Below are 12,477 nucleotides of genomic sequence, written 5' to 3' on the forward strand. Positions count from 1 at the left end.
ACTCAGGACATCTATAGGCATCTATAATCAATAAACATTTGTAGACGTTGGTTCATTGAGTTAAAGTGTATGACTATTTTATGTGACAGAGTAGAATATAGAACTCATTGGGTCACTGTGCAGGTGGGCACAGTTCTATGACAAAAGGAGAGACAAAAGATTAAGAGAAGATGCCTAAGAAGCTGGAGATGAACTTGATCAGGTTGGTATGAACCATTTGCCTTCTTGATTCCCTCTCTCCATTCCTCATATGACTTTCAGGATATTTTTAATCAAGATTGGGGTTAGAAGGAACCTAAGATTGAGAGCTATTTCCTGGAGAGTGGGAATTAGAAAATCAAGTATTTAAGGCAAAAATTATTCTGATTAAATATCAAGATGAATTAGAATTCAGTGTTCTTCTGAAATAAGTACATTGTGTGGAAATATTTTAGAAGACCACTACTTTTATAAATTAAGAGAAAAAAATGAAGTCAGACCTGCCACTGGCTAGCCACATAATCAGTTAAACCATATCTGCTGAATAAATAACACCACAAGTAATAACTCAGACCAACCTCTTCTGTTTATAGATGAGGAAACTGACGTGCAGAGAAGTTGGGCTACTTGTCCAACCTCACACAGGTAAGCTATCAGAACTAGAATTTGAATTTTGTTCTTCTGACTCCAACCCCAGTAACTACCTCATAGCTCTCTTAAATATATTTGAGTCCTTTCAAAGGTACCATTTGGTACAATTCAGTCAGTAATTTGCTAAACAGTAGCTAGGTAGTACAATGGACACAGCTCTGGGCTTGCAGTCAGTAAGAAATTCAAATTGGGTCTCTGATCCTTACTAGCTATGTGACCCTGGACAAGTCACTTAACCCAGTTTGCCTCAGTTTCCTCATCTGTAAAATGAACTGGAGAAGGAAATGGCAAACACTCCAGTATCTTTGCCAAGAAAACCCCAAATGGGATCAGGAAAAGTTGGATAATAACAACAAACCAAGAAAGAACTGAAAAGTTGATACAATTTTACCAAATATGTTATTCTCAAATAATAACTGAAATTGATGACAGTTACATGGTTTACTGAATGATATATGGGATTTTTTTTTCTACCTGATTACTTGAATGGTCTTTTATCTCACAGATGATTTTATTTCTGTATAATGGTGGTGAGGCATTTGAAACACACAATTCAAAAAAGCATAAAGGACTTGGCACAATTAAAAATGTCTCAGTCAAGAATTTACAGGGTATTTTATTAGATGCAACACTAAAATACAGGAAATATTGTGTGAAAGTGAAAGAGAACACTGTTTACAACCAAATACAGCTATTTTAAACTGAAGCCACAGGTTATATTCTTTCATAGTTAGTCAATAAAAAAGGGTCAATCCAATATTTAGCTACATAGGAATCTAATTTCTTTAAAAAAAATTAAGAAAGTAATTATTGGTCTTTAAGTATAGTATGTATCTCCAATTTTCTTCCTAAGAATCATTTTATATTCCAACAAAATAAACGAGTTTTCAAATTCTTATTTTTATTATATTTAGTAATATATACTATATAAATACTCTTGTTATATGACCTTTCAAAAAAGTGATAACTTAGATCAAATTAGGTAAGTATAAAAATAAATATGTTCATTATATGCATTTATAACAAACTGTGGTCCTTCCTAGAAGGAACAGAATTATTAAATACTTATAAAGTACATATAATTTACAGAAACATGTTTTACAATGTACATATGGAAAAAACCATATGCTCTTTCATGTGACTGTTTGCATACTGCTATGGATGGCCCTGCTATCCTTTATCTGTGTCCTCAGCATGATACAAGTGAGACTGATACTCTAAAATGCACTTGACCAATTTCTAAAATGATCATACTCATGCTCTGGCATTAACTCTTTTAATGCTTTGTTCTCCATTGCTAAAGAGGTAACTTTTAATCCACATCATCACTGCAAGACGACATAAGGGTTTGAGAGAAGATGCTCAATTTCCTGATCACCAAATAATGGCAACCCAGTCAATAGTTTCATCTCTAGGTTAACACTTAAGCCAATAGGAAAATTACCTCTTTCCCAATATTGAAGACCTATATATTTTTACTGACTAGTCATGATTTCTAAATTAAAGTGAATTACAGAAATAAAATGATAATACAAGGTTACAAGTAAACTCAGATGTTTTAGTTACTTCAGAATATAAGACCATTCCTTAAGCTAGCTAGACCATTCTGAATTTTACTCTTGATTTTTTAAAAAGGGCATTACTCATAACATGATTCTCTGAAACCAGAGAAGCCATGAGCTATGAGTGCTGACTGAAGCATTTAACTTTAAAAACAACAAAGCAACTATTTCCATTATCCCTCCCTCCTTACTCTTGGCTATATTTTAAGATGTTTTTCTTCCCAATACTAATCTTCCACATTCAAAGACCTTTCTTCATATCACAGTAAAAACTGAGAAAAATAAGAAATGTTTGTTTAAATTCACCTTGGCCAGTGCTTCTGGGTTTAACTTGTAACAGACTCTAAGGCATTATCAACTAGAAGTAAAGAGTTAGTAAGCCTCCTTTACTATCACATCAAATTTGTTTTTGGTAGTATATTTCTATGATGCAACATTACAAACACCTATTTGCACTGGCTCACCTTGAAGACATTCCTTAAGAATTACATGCAAAATACCTCAGCTACCTTTGGCCCTCTTACCTTCAGTGCATTGACACTCCCACTTTTTCCCTAAACTGATCACTCTTTAATTGCAGTTTGTGATAGTACAAAGTTCTATATAATTTCTCGGTTTCTTTAAAGGATCACAACTTTCTTGAGACAACATGGCACCATCATGGGACAGACATTTTAAGGTTCTTTTTTTGTAACCCTTTCCGCATGTCTTAGAACATGGAGACCAATCACCTAGCTGCCATTGAGGACATGGCACATTGGCACAAGGTCGAGTATTTTCTGGTTTAAGTTCTTTAGCACATTCTGAAGCAAGCTGCCCATTGATGTCTCTGCATTCTACAGATCTTCTTTGCCACCCCTGTCCACATGACTTGGAACATTCACCCCACTCTTCAATAACCCATTCAGAGAAAGTAGGTATAGCATTGAAAGATTCCTTCTTTTTCTTCACAAAATAAGTGTATTTGATTTTAGGTCGAAGGAAATTGCCCACAGTAAGGACCTGTATGGTTAAGGGTTCTTTAAGAGGACTAAAACTGCGAATTCTTTCCATCGCTGCAGAAGAGCCACTGTACCTCAAGAAACTACCTTTGTGGTTAATGTCTTGCTCCAATGTGGAGAGTGTAAAATCTCCATTAAGGATATAGGTACCATCAGCAGCTTTAATGGCAAGGAAACTTCCATTATTTCTGGAACCCCTCTGGTTCCGTTGCTTTACTTCAATATTAGTTGCTCCAGCTGGTATAGTGACAATATCATGATAGCCAGGTCTATGAGAAAGAAAAGTACACATCTTGAGTCCTTATATGACCATTTAGCCCACTAACAGGTATTTAAGATTAATTTTCATGGGGCTTAGAAAAAATCATTGAAAATATAGAAGAGAATTTTTTAAAGGTCTCAAATTAACTCATGGTTCATTGGAAAGAACATTGACAGATGACTTGGCTTCAAATTCTACCATTGACACCTATTCCTCACTTAACTTTCTAGGTTTTGGTTACCTGATCAATGAAACAGAATTTGGACTTCTTGGGTGCTTTCTAGACCTCTATCTATGATCCAAATCTCCCATCTGGAAAGGAACAGAATACATGTTTATACACTTACTTTGCATGGGTAATTGAACCAGAGACTTTTTTGCAGGTAGATCCATTGCCTCCACAGATACCACATTTGTCAAACTTCTTTTTGGAATCTATTAATCGATCACAACCAGCTTTTACACATTGTCCTTGCACACAAACAGAGGTAGAATCTGGGCTACATGGAGTACCATCCACAACCTAGAACAAAATAAAAGGATGGCAAAGCATTTATTCAAAAAACAGTCTTCCATTGTTACCACGGACACACACAGAACAAAAAAGCAAGCTATGTTAATGAGGAAGTATCCCCTATTAGCATCTCTAATTTGTAAATGTTTTCATTGCCTTTCGTGCTAAAGAACTTAATGAGGAAAGCAAATGACAAGACTGCATTTTTTAACTGCATCAAATTGAATTTCTACTTTGAAAGCAAAAATGTAATTTCTTTCTTGGCAACAACAGTTCCAAATGAGGTCATGATACAAGTAGGGAAGCTTTCGTTAGTCCAAATTGTGTCCTAAAAATAAGCATATTCAAATATTTGTATGTCTAGCCTACCCAATGAACGGAAGGTACTCTTTTTAGTCTTAATAAAAAAACTGAACACTATCAACAAAAGGTTTTAAAAATAAGTGATATCAGTGGACAACTATTCACTAGACGCTGTACAAAATATAATCAAATGGCAATAATTTAAGCCGTAGGTACTATTCTAAGTTGTATCTAAAGCAAATTTTTGTCCCATATGTTTTTGATGTATATAATTCATTGAAATCAACCGTACAAATGATAAATGCATAAATTAAGCATCTGTCAAAGTTGAATAAAATATAAAACCCAAAAGCAGGCAGCTGCAATTTCATTCTGTCTCTATCACCTGGACTAATCATTTCCCCTCTTTGGGCCTCAGTTTCCTCAGTTATAAAATAAGGGAAATTTGACCAAATGGCCTTTGTGGTCTACTGCACCTCTAAATCTATGATCTTATGATCCATGGAGAAAAAAAAGAACTGATTTCAAAGTAAATATATATTGATCAGATAAATTAAAGAAAAAGTATTTTCACCTAGTTGTATGGAAAGCTAGCAGAAGGGCTTTTTTTTAACCCAAAAAGGAAACTTAAATTAAACTACCTTGGGTTGCAGAACAAAGAAATAGCCAATGCTTTTAGCTTGACAAATAAGTTTACATCTGTCCTTTGGTGACACTCCAGCATATTTTGGTATCCATTCTACAACAGGTCCATTTCCAAAGGGAGCTTTAGAAAAGTCATTATGGGCTTCACACTGTTCTTCTCTGAAGGTTTTTCCTGCAAACGGAATTAATAAATATTAGACTACCATCTTTTAATATCTCTTTTCACTTCAATCATTTTAAATTTGTGGCTACTCACCATCATTGTATGGACATTCTTCAATATTACATGATCTATATCTCACTCTTTTGCCTTCACAATATTTTCCTCCATTTCTAGGGACTGGGTTGTCACATTCTCTGATTGTATACTGTATTCCTCCACCACAGGTCCTAGAACAGTCTCCCCAGGGTCCCCATGGTCCCCAGCTTCCATGAATAGGTGTCTAAAGGGAAAAACAAATTAATCTATTTAGTATATGTAATATATAATTATGCAAAGAAAACAACCAAAGGGACAACAAAGATGCCTAAGCATTTAGCATTACCATCACGAGAATTCACCTTCCTCAATTCTAGACCCTAGTCTCCACATGCCAATTGCTTAGATTGTCTTTCAACTTAATTTTCAAGATTTTTAATACCAATTTGGTCTCTTAAATCATACTTTGTAGATGATGGGATATGCTGTTACAATAGTTCAGCAGTAATACTCACAAAGAAATACTTGTTGTCAGTCTTGTTCACACACTTGCCATTGATACACCATTTTCCTTCTCCACAACTAGTGCCATCTGCCCAAGGGAAGTGTTTGGTTTGGCACACAAGTATTCCATCAGAAGTGCCAGTACACCACAAAGTTGTACATGTGCTTGCTGCATCTGGACAGTGTTTAGAGTCATCGCCAAAAGTAAACTGGCACTGCCGATTGGCATCATACAAGGTCCCTGGGAGATCAGAGGGAAGCTGTATGGGCTTGGGGGGCTTGTCCATTAAACATTCCCCTGTAAATCAAAAGAATTGACAGATCCCAATTAGTAAAAAAAACATTTACTGAAATTTGTAAGAAGTGGATTCTTAGCACTTCTTTCATTTAACAAAATAATGCACGTAGTACAATTAGAGAGTATAATGAACTTGTTCATCAGCAGACCTACGTCTAAATCTTTATTTTCACTTAATAGTTGCATGGTATCACAGAAATCCCTTAACCTCCCTGAACCTAAATATTCTCATCTATGAAATGAGAAGATAATAAAACCTTCACCCTTTTTGCCATAGGGTGGTAAAAATCAGATGAGATAATGCAAATAAAATGCTTTGTTTGTCTTAAAACAATGCATGAATTTGAGCTAATATGGTCATTGTAATGTATATAAAATGGTTTGAAAACCCTAAAAGCATCACACAAATATCACTTGGGATGAGTGAGGAAACTTGAAAACCTCTACCGATGAAGATCAGCACCTTTTCTACAATTTATAATCAGAGAGTATGTTAATCTAGTTCTTGGTTTCCAGTCTAACTGTCCATAGAACATACTACGCTGCCTAGTTGAATTTTAGGAATTATGAGATAACAAAGCATATAAAAGTGCTTTGAAAATGATAAAGCATTGTATAAATGTTACTATTAAATTATTTCACTGAGCTGCATCATGACAAAGTAAGTAGAAAACTAATCTTAAAATCAGGAAGACCTAGATACCCATAGACAAGTTACTCTCTGATGCTCAGGCAACTCTCTAAGACTTACTCACTAAAGTATAGATAGGTTCTGACTTTTGCTGATGGAGAAAATGACCACAACTTGAAAAACCACAGACCCCTAACACTGATGTATTATTCTGCCGAAAGGTATTTCATGAGTTAAATCATTTTCAACTACTTTTTCAGTTTGAAATTGTAATTATTCTGACAATTTTGGGGCCCATTCAGATACAAAATCATATCTGAAAATAGGATAAAACATCAGAAAAATGGAAAATTGCATTAAAAAGAAAAATAAATTAGATAAAAATATCCCAAAAAGATTCTTTAACTGGAAACTTAAAAGGGCACATGAGAATACAGTACTGAATCAGAACTTACCATGACCGTTATCCAAAAATGATGTAATCATGTAAGCACTGCAAGGAGACCAAGGCTGGCTTCGGTCCAGATTGGAAAGCATTGAGGTCATGATGTGGGAATCCCAGTTTATACCATTGATACTGGCACATTGCTTTGCATCATCGTGCGGCATGTTAAACACGTGACCTGAGAAACAACCCCAGGTTTAGTGTTCATATTTTGCAATATCTACCCAACAGAGACACGTGTACTCCCAGCTTCATTAGTGTGTTTCACAGAGACTACAGACAACTGGTACTTTACATTTAAGAGAGATCGGAATCTGGTAAAGCTGAAATGAAACTGTCATTCTCTGAGGAGTCATTCTTTGTGAAAAGACTGGGAGTTCAGCTCATTATGGAGAGTTTCCTATCTCATGGTTGGAGACTGAGTGAATTATGTAAAAAGAATGGAGAGAATTCCTTTCCTGAGAAAAATATTTTAACTCTTATCTTGAGAAGAAGCTTTATAAAGAAAATTTGGGGAAGTGGTTGGATGCAATCCTGAAAGAGCTGAATGGTGGCAGTTGAAGAAAGAAGAAAGAAGTGGCATTTATCAAGTGCTTACTAAGTACCAGGGACTGTAATAAGCACTGAGAATATGAATTTAAGCAAACATAGTATCTCTGCCCTCAAGGAACTTAGGGGGCATGATTTTGAAATTCAGAAAGTCAGGAACAGGGCCAGAAATGAAGGTCATTCTAAGCACCTTCACATAACGGAGAAGAGAGAGACAGAGAAAGTGGGGAGGGGGAGAGGAAAGAGACACAGAGTTCAATAAAATTCCTAACCTTCAAAGAGTACCGTTAAGTGGCTGTATTTGATAATGCAAAATAAGCTACATATATCAATGATCCCTATACTCATACTTAAGAATCTAATAAAAATGGGTTCTTGGGATACTTTGAAGGTATCTTCAATTATATGCTGTGGGACTTTAACAGCAAGCTTTATCATCTACTGATATTCTCCAGTTTGTGTGTTTGTCTATCAACTTAAATAAATGAGTTGGACCTAAGCTTTACTCTAAATTTTACTTACCTAGTTCATGGGCCATTGTGAAAGCAGCTTGTAAACCATCATCTTCTATAACCGAACAGCTTCGATTTGGATCACACACTGTTCCAACATCAGCCATTCCAAGGGTATCACATGTCTGGGCACCACAAAGGTTCTAGAAAGAAGAAAGCAATTTTATTATTAATTCTGAACAGAGAATTAACCCTGGGAGATCTTTAGTAGGCTGGGTTTTTTAATTGATATTTAAATTTCCTTGGCAGCTGGGAGAAAGTCTACACATGGCTAAGTTATTTAGAACCCCTCCCAATTATTTTTAAATAGAATTACAAGATACAGTAAGATTATCTGATTTAATATTTGGAAAACATCTAAAGTAGAACATAGCAGGTGAAGGCTGAAAAATAAAAAAGGTATATCTTTTTTGAAGTTTTATTTCAAGTTCACATAATTCTTCCCTTTCTCCTCCCTCCCTCTGCCTCCTCACCTGTCTGGTGAAAAGAACTGCTGTGTCATAGTGTTCTGCATCTCTGTCACTGGGAGGATTGTGCTGTTTCTGCCAGCTGCAGAAATTTCTCAGGGTAAGGGCAGCATTGGAGGTCACATCAGGGCCCTTCTGTTCTTCATAGATGACTAAAATCTTCACCACCACCAGGCTAATTGAATTTCTAATACTGGGATGTTTGTATAACTTGGATGCAACAGAAAACAGAGTCAGGAGGTAGTGCTTTAGACCACTGCCATGGTACTCTGCCATAGTCTGATCTGCTACAAGCATGGTTTCCACATATCGAGGGCTGGACACAAACCTTTTTTTCCTTGTGTTTCCAGTCCCTGTATTAAAATAAGAAAGATAATTTGTCCATAACTCTAGCCAAGAAGTCACCTTGTAAAAGTATATCAACTGTGATCACTCAAATCAATGAAGCAAAATATATACCTCAAATAAAAACTCTTCATTTTTGTCTTTCATTGGAAGTATTTCGAGTTTTAATTTTTTTTAAAATTGCTTCTGATTGAAAATAATATTTTTCTGTGTAAAGGCTCTACAAAATAGGACAGTACTAACAAAATCCTACCTACTAAGTCATCTTTGCCACTGCTAATTGCTTTCGTGATTAACACTTAGTCAACAGTATTGTTCTGAGTGATTCTTTCATAGCATAGGAATTAATTCTTTGAATGAGGTCACTGAACTTCAGGTGGAAGTTAGAACACTAGATTTTTTAGGCTTTCTCAAAGGTCAGTAGTGGTATGAATCTACAGACTGCATAGCTCCTCTTTAGTTGATGGGGACTATAATGTGTGACATTTTTGCCAGCGGCAGCATATGAAATCACTCTACTTTGGAGGCTGGTTTTTTTTTTTTTTTTTTCAGTTTAAACATGTTAGGGAATCAAATGCCTGGCATGCAAAATCTCTAGTTAGAAAACCAACTTCAAATCACTTTCCTGACTCAGGAGCAGTCAAATGTGGCTAGTTTTGGTGGCCAGTTTTGCCACAAAGCTCAAGGAGATCTCCAACTTTTCTCTTTTCATCTCTTCATTCCAATCTCTATCTTTTTGAAAGAAAAAGCAGCAGTGAGGCAAACATACAACAGAATGTGGTAAGGCCACCGACAAAACTCAGTTACATCCCTTTTTAATTAGAGCTCCCTCCAAAGTTTCCCTAAGTCTGATATTCTCTTGGTGAAGCAGAGGTTCTGTCTAAGGGGATATAAAACAGTGCATGAGGAAACTATAATAGAACAAATGTAAAGCAACAAGAATGGAAACTGGAAAAAAAATTGGGAAGGAAAAATTCATAATAGAAAGTGATACATGGAGCAGATCAAGAAAGAAAAAAGAAAGTGCAGTTGACAGAAAAGTTGACAAGAAAGGAGTGTAGGTCAAAGACTGGCAACAAAAAATAGAAAAAAGAAAGGGAGATAAAACTAGCTAAAAAAAGAGAAATGACTGTTGTAGGGTTACTGTAGTGAAATGGAGTAGAAGGTAAGAAGACAGAATTTGGTTAAACATACAAAAGGGAGACTTGCCTCAGGTAAGTAGGTGTAATCCACTCCCTAATACAAATATTAAAAGTAGAAATTAGAAAACAAAAAACAAGGCTGTGGTAGCACAGTGGGCAACCATTCCTAGAAGAGTAAATGAGGATGAGGGGAAGTGGCACACACCCTCACTGCCATCAAAATAAACCTCCTTGCCCTTCCCCTTAAGATTCACCAATGTGTATGTGTATGTATATGCAGTATATAGATGGAGAGGGGAGGAAGAGAAAGAGAGAGACAGAGACAGAGAGAGAGACAGAGAGAGAGAAGGAGAGACAGAGAGACAGAGAGAGAGAAGGAGAGACACATAGAGAGAGGAGAGAGAGAGAGACAGAGAGACGGAGAAAAGGAGAGAGAGAGAGAGAGAGAGAGAGAGAGAGAGAGAGAGAGAGAGAGAGAGAGAGAGAGAGAGAGAGAGAGAGAGAGAGAGAGAGAGAGAGAGAGATTCTTAGAAGGCAAAGGAAAACGACAAAAGTGCAGCCTAGACAAAACTAAACATGGCAAGAAGCAAAAAGGCACTGGGCAAAGAAAGAAGGGAAGGAAAAAATCGTGGGGATGGGGGTGGGGAGAGAAATCCCCGCCCTTCCTTCCTGCCACACTACTAAAGCAGGAAGGAGTTCAGGTTATGAAACTGCCTCTATCTCCTTCGCCTCACCTCTCCGCCCGTGGGTCCCCCAGGCATCGGCGTCCCAGGATTATGACATTTTTCTCCCGGTACACATTTCTAGGTTTCTCATGGGTATGGAGATGTTAATCTTGACTAAGCATTTAGTAAATGAAACGGACTTCATTTCCACCAATATTGCTGGCAGATCTGTGTCTGAGCACGATTATGTGCTGAGGCCTATGATACATTCCTATCAAACATGTTGCAGATGCACATATATAGGCATGTGTTCACACAGAACTTGTCTCCCGGGGCATCTTCCACACTGAATGGAAGTAAGGCTATATAGGAGAAGTAAGGGCACATAGAGGGAGAAGAGAAAAAGAGTTCGGCCGTCCCGGGTCCCATACCTACCTGTTAGAGGTCCCAGGCGTTGCTTCCACTCCTTTGTCGGCTGCCCCTGCCCCTCCACGGGTTCGCCCTCTCTTTGTTGGAAGTTCTGGTCAACCACCCCGCACTTGGCGCCGCTTTGGCTTTTCGGTCTCCGTCTGAGGAGGTGAAGTTGGGGCTCCTGCTGCGCGTCTTCTGGGGTGGAAAAGGAGGGGAAGCGGATTTCGTTGGTGGCAGGCGGCTGGATGAAATACTCTTCTCCCTGCAGGTAAAATGCCCCGCGGATGCCCTCACAGAGGCTGAGAGCCGCCGCTGAATAGGGGTCTCCGTTCACGGTCCCAGAGTAGAAACAAAGCGACAGTTCGTTCGTGGGGATGAATGAGCGCTGCTCCTCCTCAACTTTGCCCCCCAAGTACTGGAGCGTGAAGCCCTGGCCGAGGAAGCTGCTGTCGGGGTGTAGCTCCAAGCTCAGGCGCTTTCCGAAGGCATCCAAGCGGTAGAGCTTTTTGCCTGGATCTGGAGAATCCACCGGGACTGGGAGTACTAGTTCCTCGTCCTCTTCCACGGGGAGACAGTGTACGCCTGGCATAGTCAGGAAAACCACTGCCACTACTACCAGAGAAGCTTCCATCAAAATTGGCAGGGACCTCTCCTTTTCCAATGGCCACGCTACTGCCCCCATTCTCTGTCAGCTCAAGTGTGAAAGCTAGCGTTTCAATTAGGGAGCCTGAAAACCTTGACGTCTTTCTTTATTTTTTTTTTAAACTATTACTTTTGGTAGTAACATTTGCAGTCATCTAAAGTTTACAGCAGAAAAAAAAAGTTTGCATTAACTAGAAACTGAGGGTAAGGAGCCTGGTACACTGCTTGGCGCTTTGCTTTCTCTGATGGCTGCTGAAACTGTCCTGCAAGTGGTGATGGTGGAAGAAATGTCTACGTCTCTTTTTTTTTCGGTGGGATTCTCCAGGCAGAAGGACGAGAGAGGGCAGGAACTGGTTAATCTCCCGTACTCCCTTAAGCTTCTTCTGGTACTCAGCGTCCTGTCTGTGGCTGCCTCGTGTTTAGTTTTTTTCTTTGGGATGATAAGGGAATGCTGAGGCAAGGAAGGCAAATCCCTTGCTTTGGCCTTGCTTGACTCAATCTCCTTGAGGCTTTGCAGTGGGAGTGCAGAAACCTGGCAGCCCGGTCTCTATTTTATAATGTTTTGTCCCCAGAGCCCCCACCCCTGCTTACGGGAGCACCGCCCCCCCTTTTTTTTTAATGTGCCTGTGAGCTAAGTTCATACGTAACTTCGCTCATGCAGCCCCAGCAGCCTCAGGCTGAGCAGAGGCTGAGGACTGGGGGAATAACGGTGGGGGTAGGGGTGCGAAACTAAACCTGGCTCTGGGCCAT

The 12,477-nt window shown here is 38.4% G+C and overlaps 1 protein-coding gene across 1 annotated transcript; it reads right to left on the minus strand.

Moving 5' to 3' along the window:
• Positions 1–1,220: 1,220 nt before the first annotated feature.
• Positions 1,221–12,259, minus strand: ADAMTS1 (ADAM metallopeptidase with thrombospondin type 1 motif 1). Its single transcript, XM_072614926.1, has 9 exons — positions 11,110–12,259; positions 8,529–8,875; positions 8,066–8,198; positions 7,005–7,172; positions 5,632–5,918; positions 5,174–5,360; positions 4,914–5,089; positions 3,803–3,978; positions 1,221–3,462 (listed from the first exon to the last, which is right to left on the minus strand). Exons 1-9 carry the CDS (start codon positions 11,765–11,767, stop codon positions 2,763–2,765), a joined length of 2,832 nt encoding a protein of 943 aa, XP_072471027.1. The 5' UTR covers positions 11,768–12,259; the 3' UTR covers positions 1,221–2,762.
• Positions 12,260–12,477: the final 218 nt, after the last annotated feature.

The sequence above is a fragment of the Notamacropus eugenii genome, chromosome 5, assembly GCF_028372415.1.
Source record: "Notamacropus eugenii isolate mMacEug1 chromosome 5, mMacEug1.pri_v2, whole genome shotgun sequence".
Taxonomy (NCBI): domain Eukaryota; kingdom Metazoa; phylum Chordata; class Mammalia; order Diprotodontia; family Macropodidae; genus Notamacropus; species Notamacropus eugenii.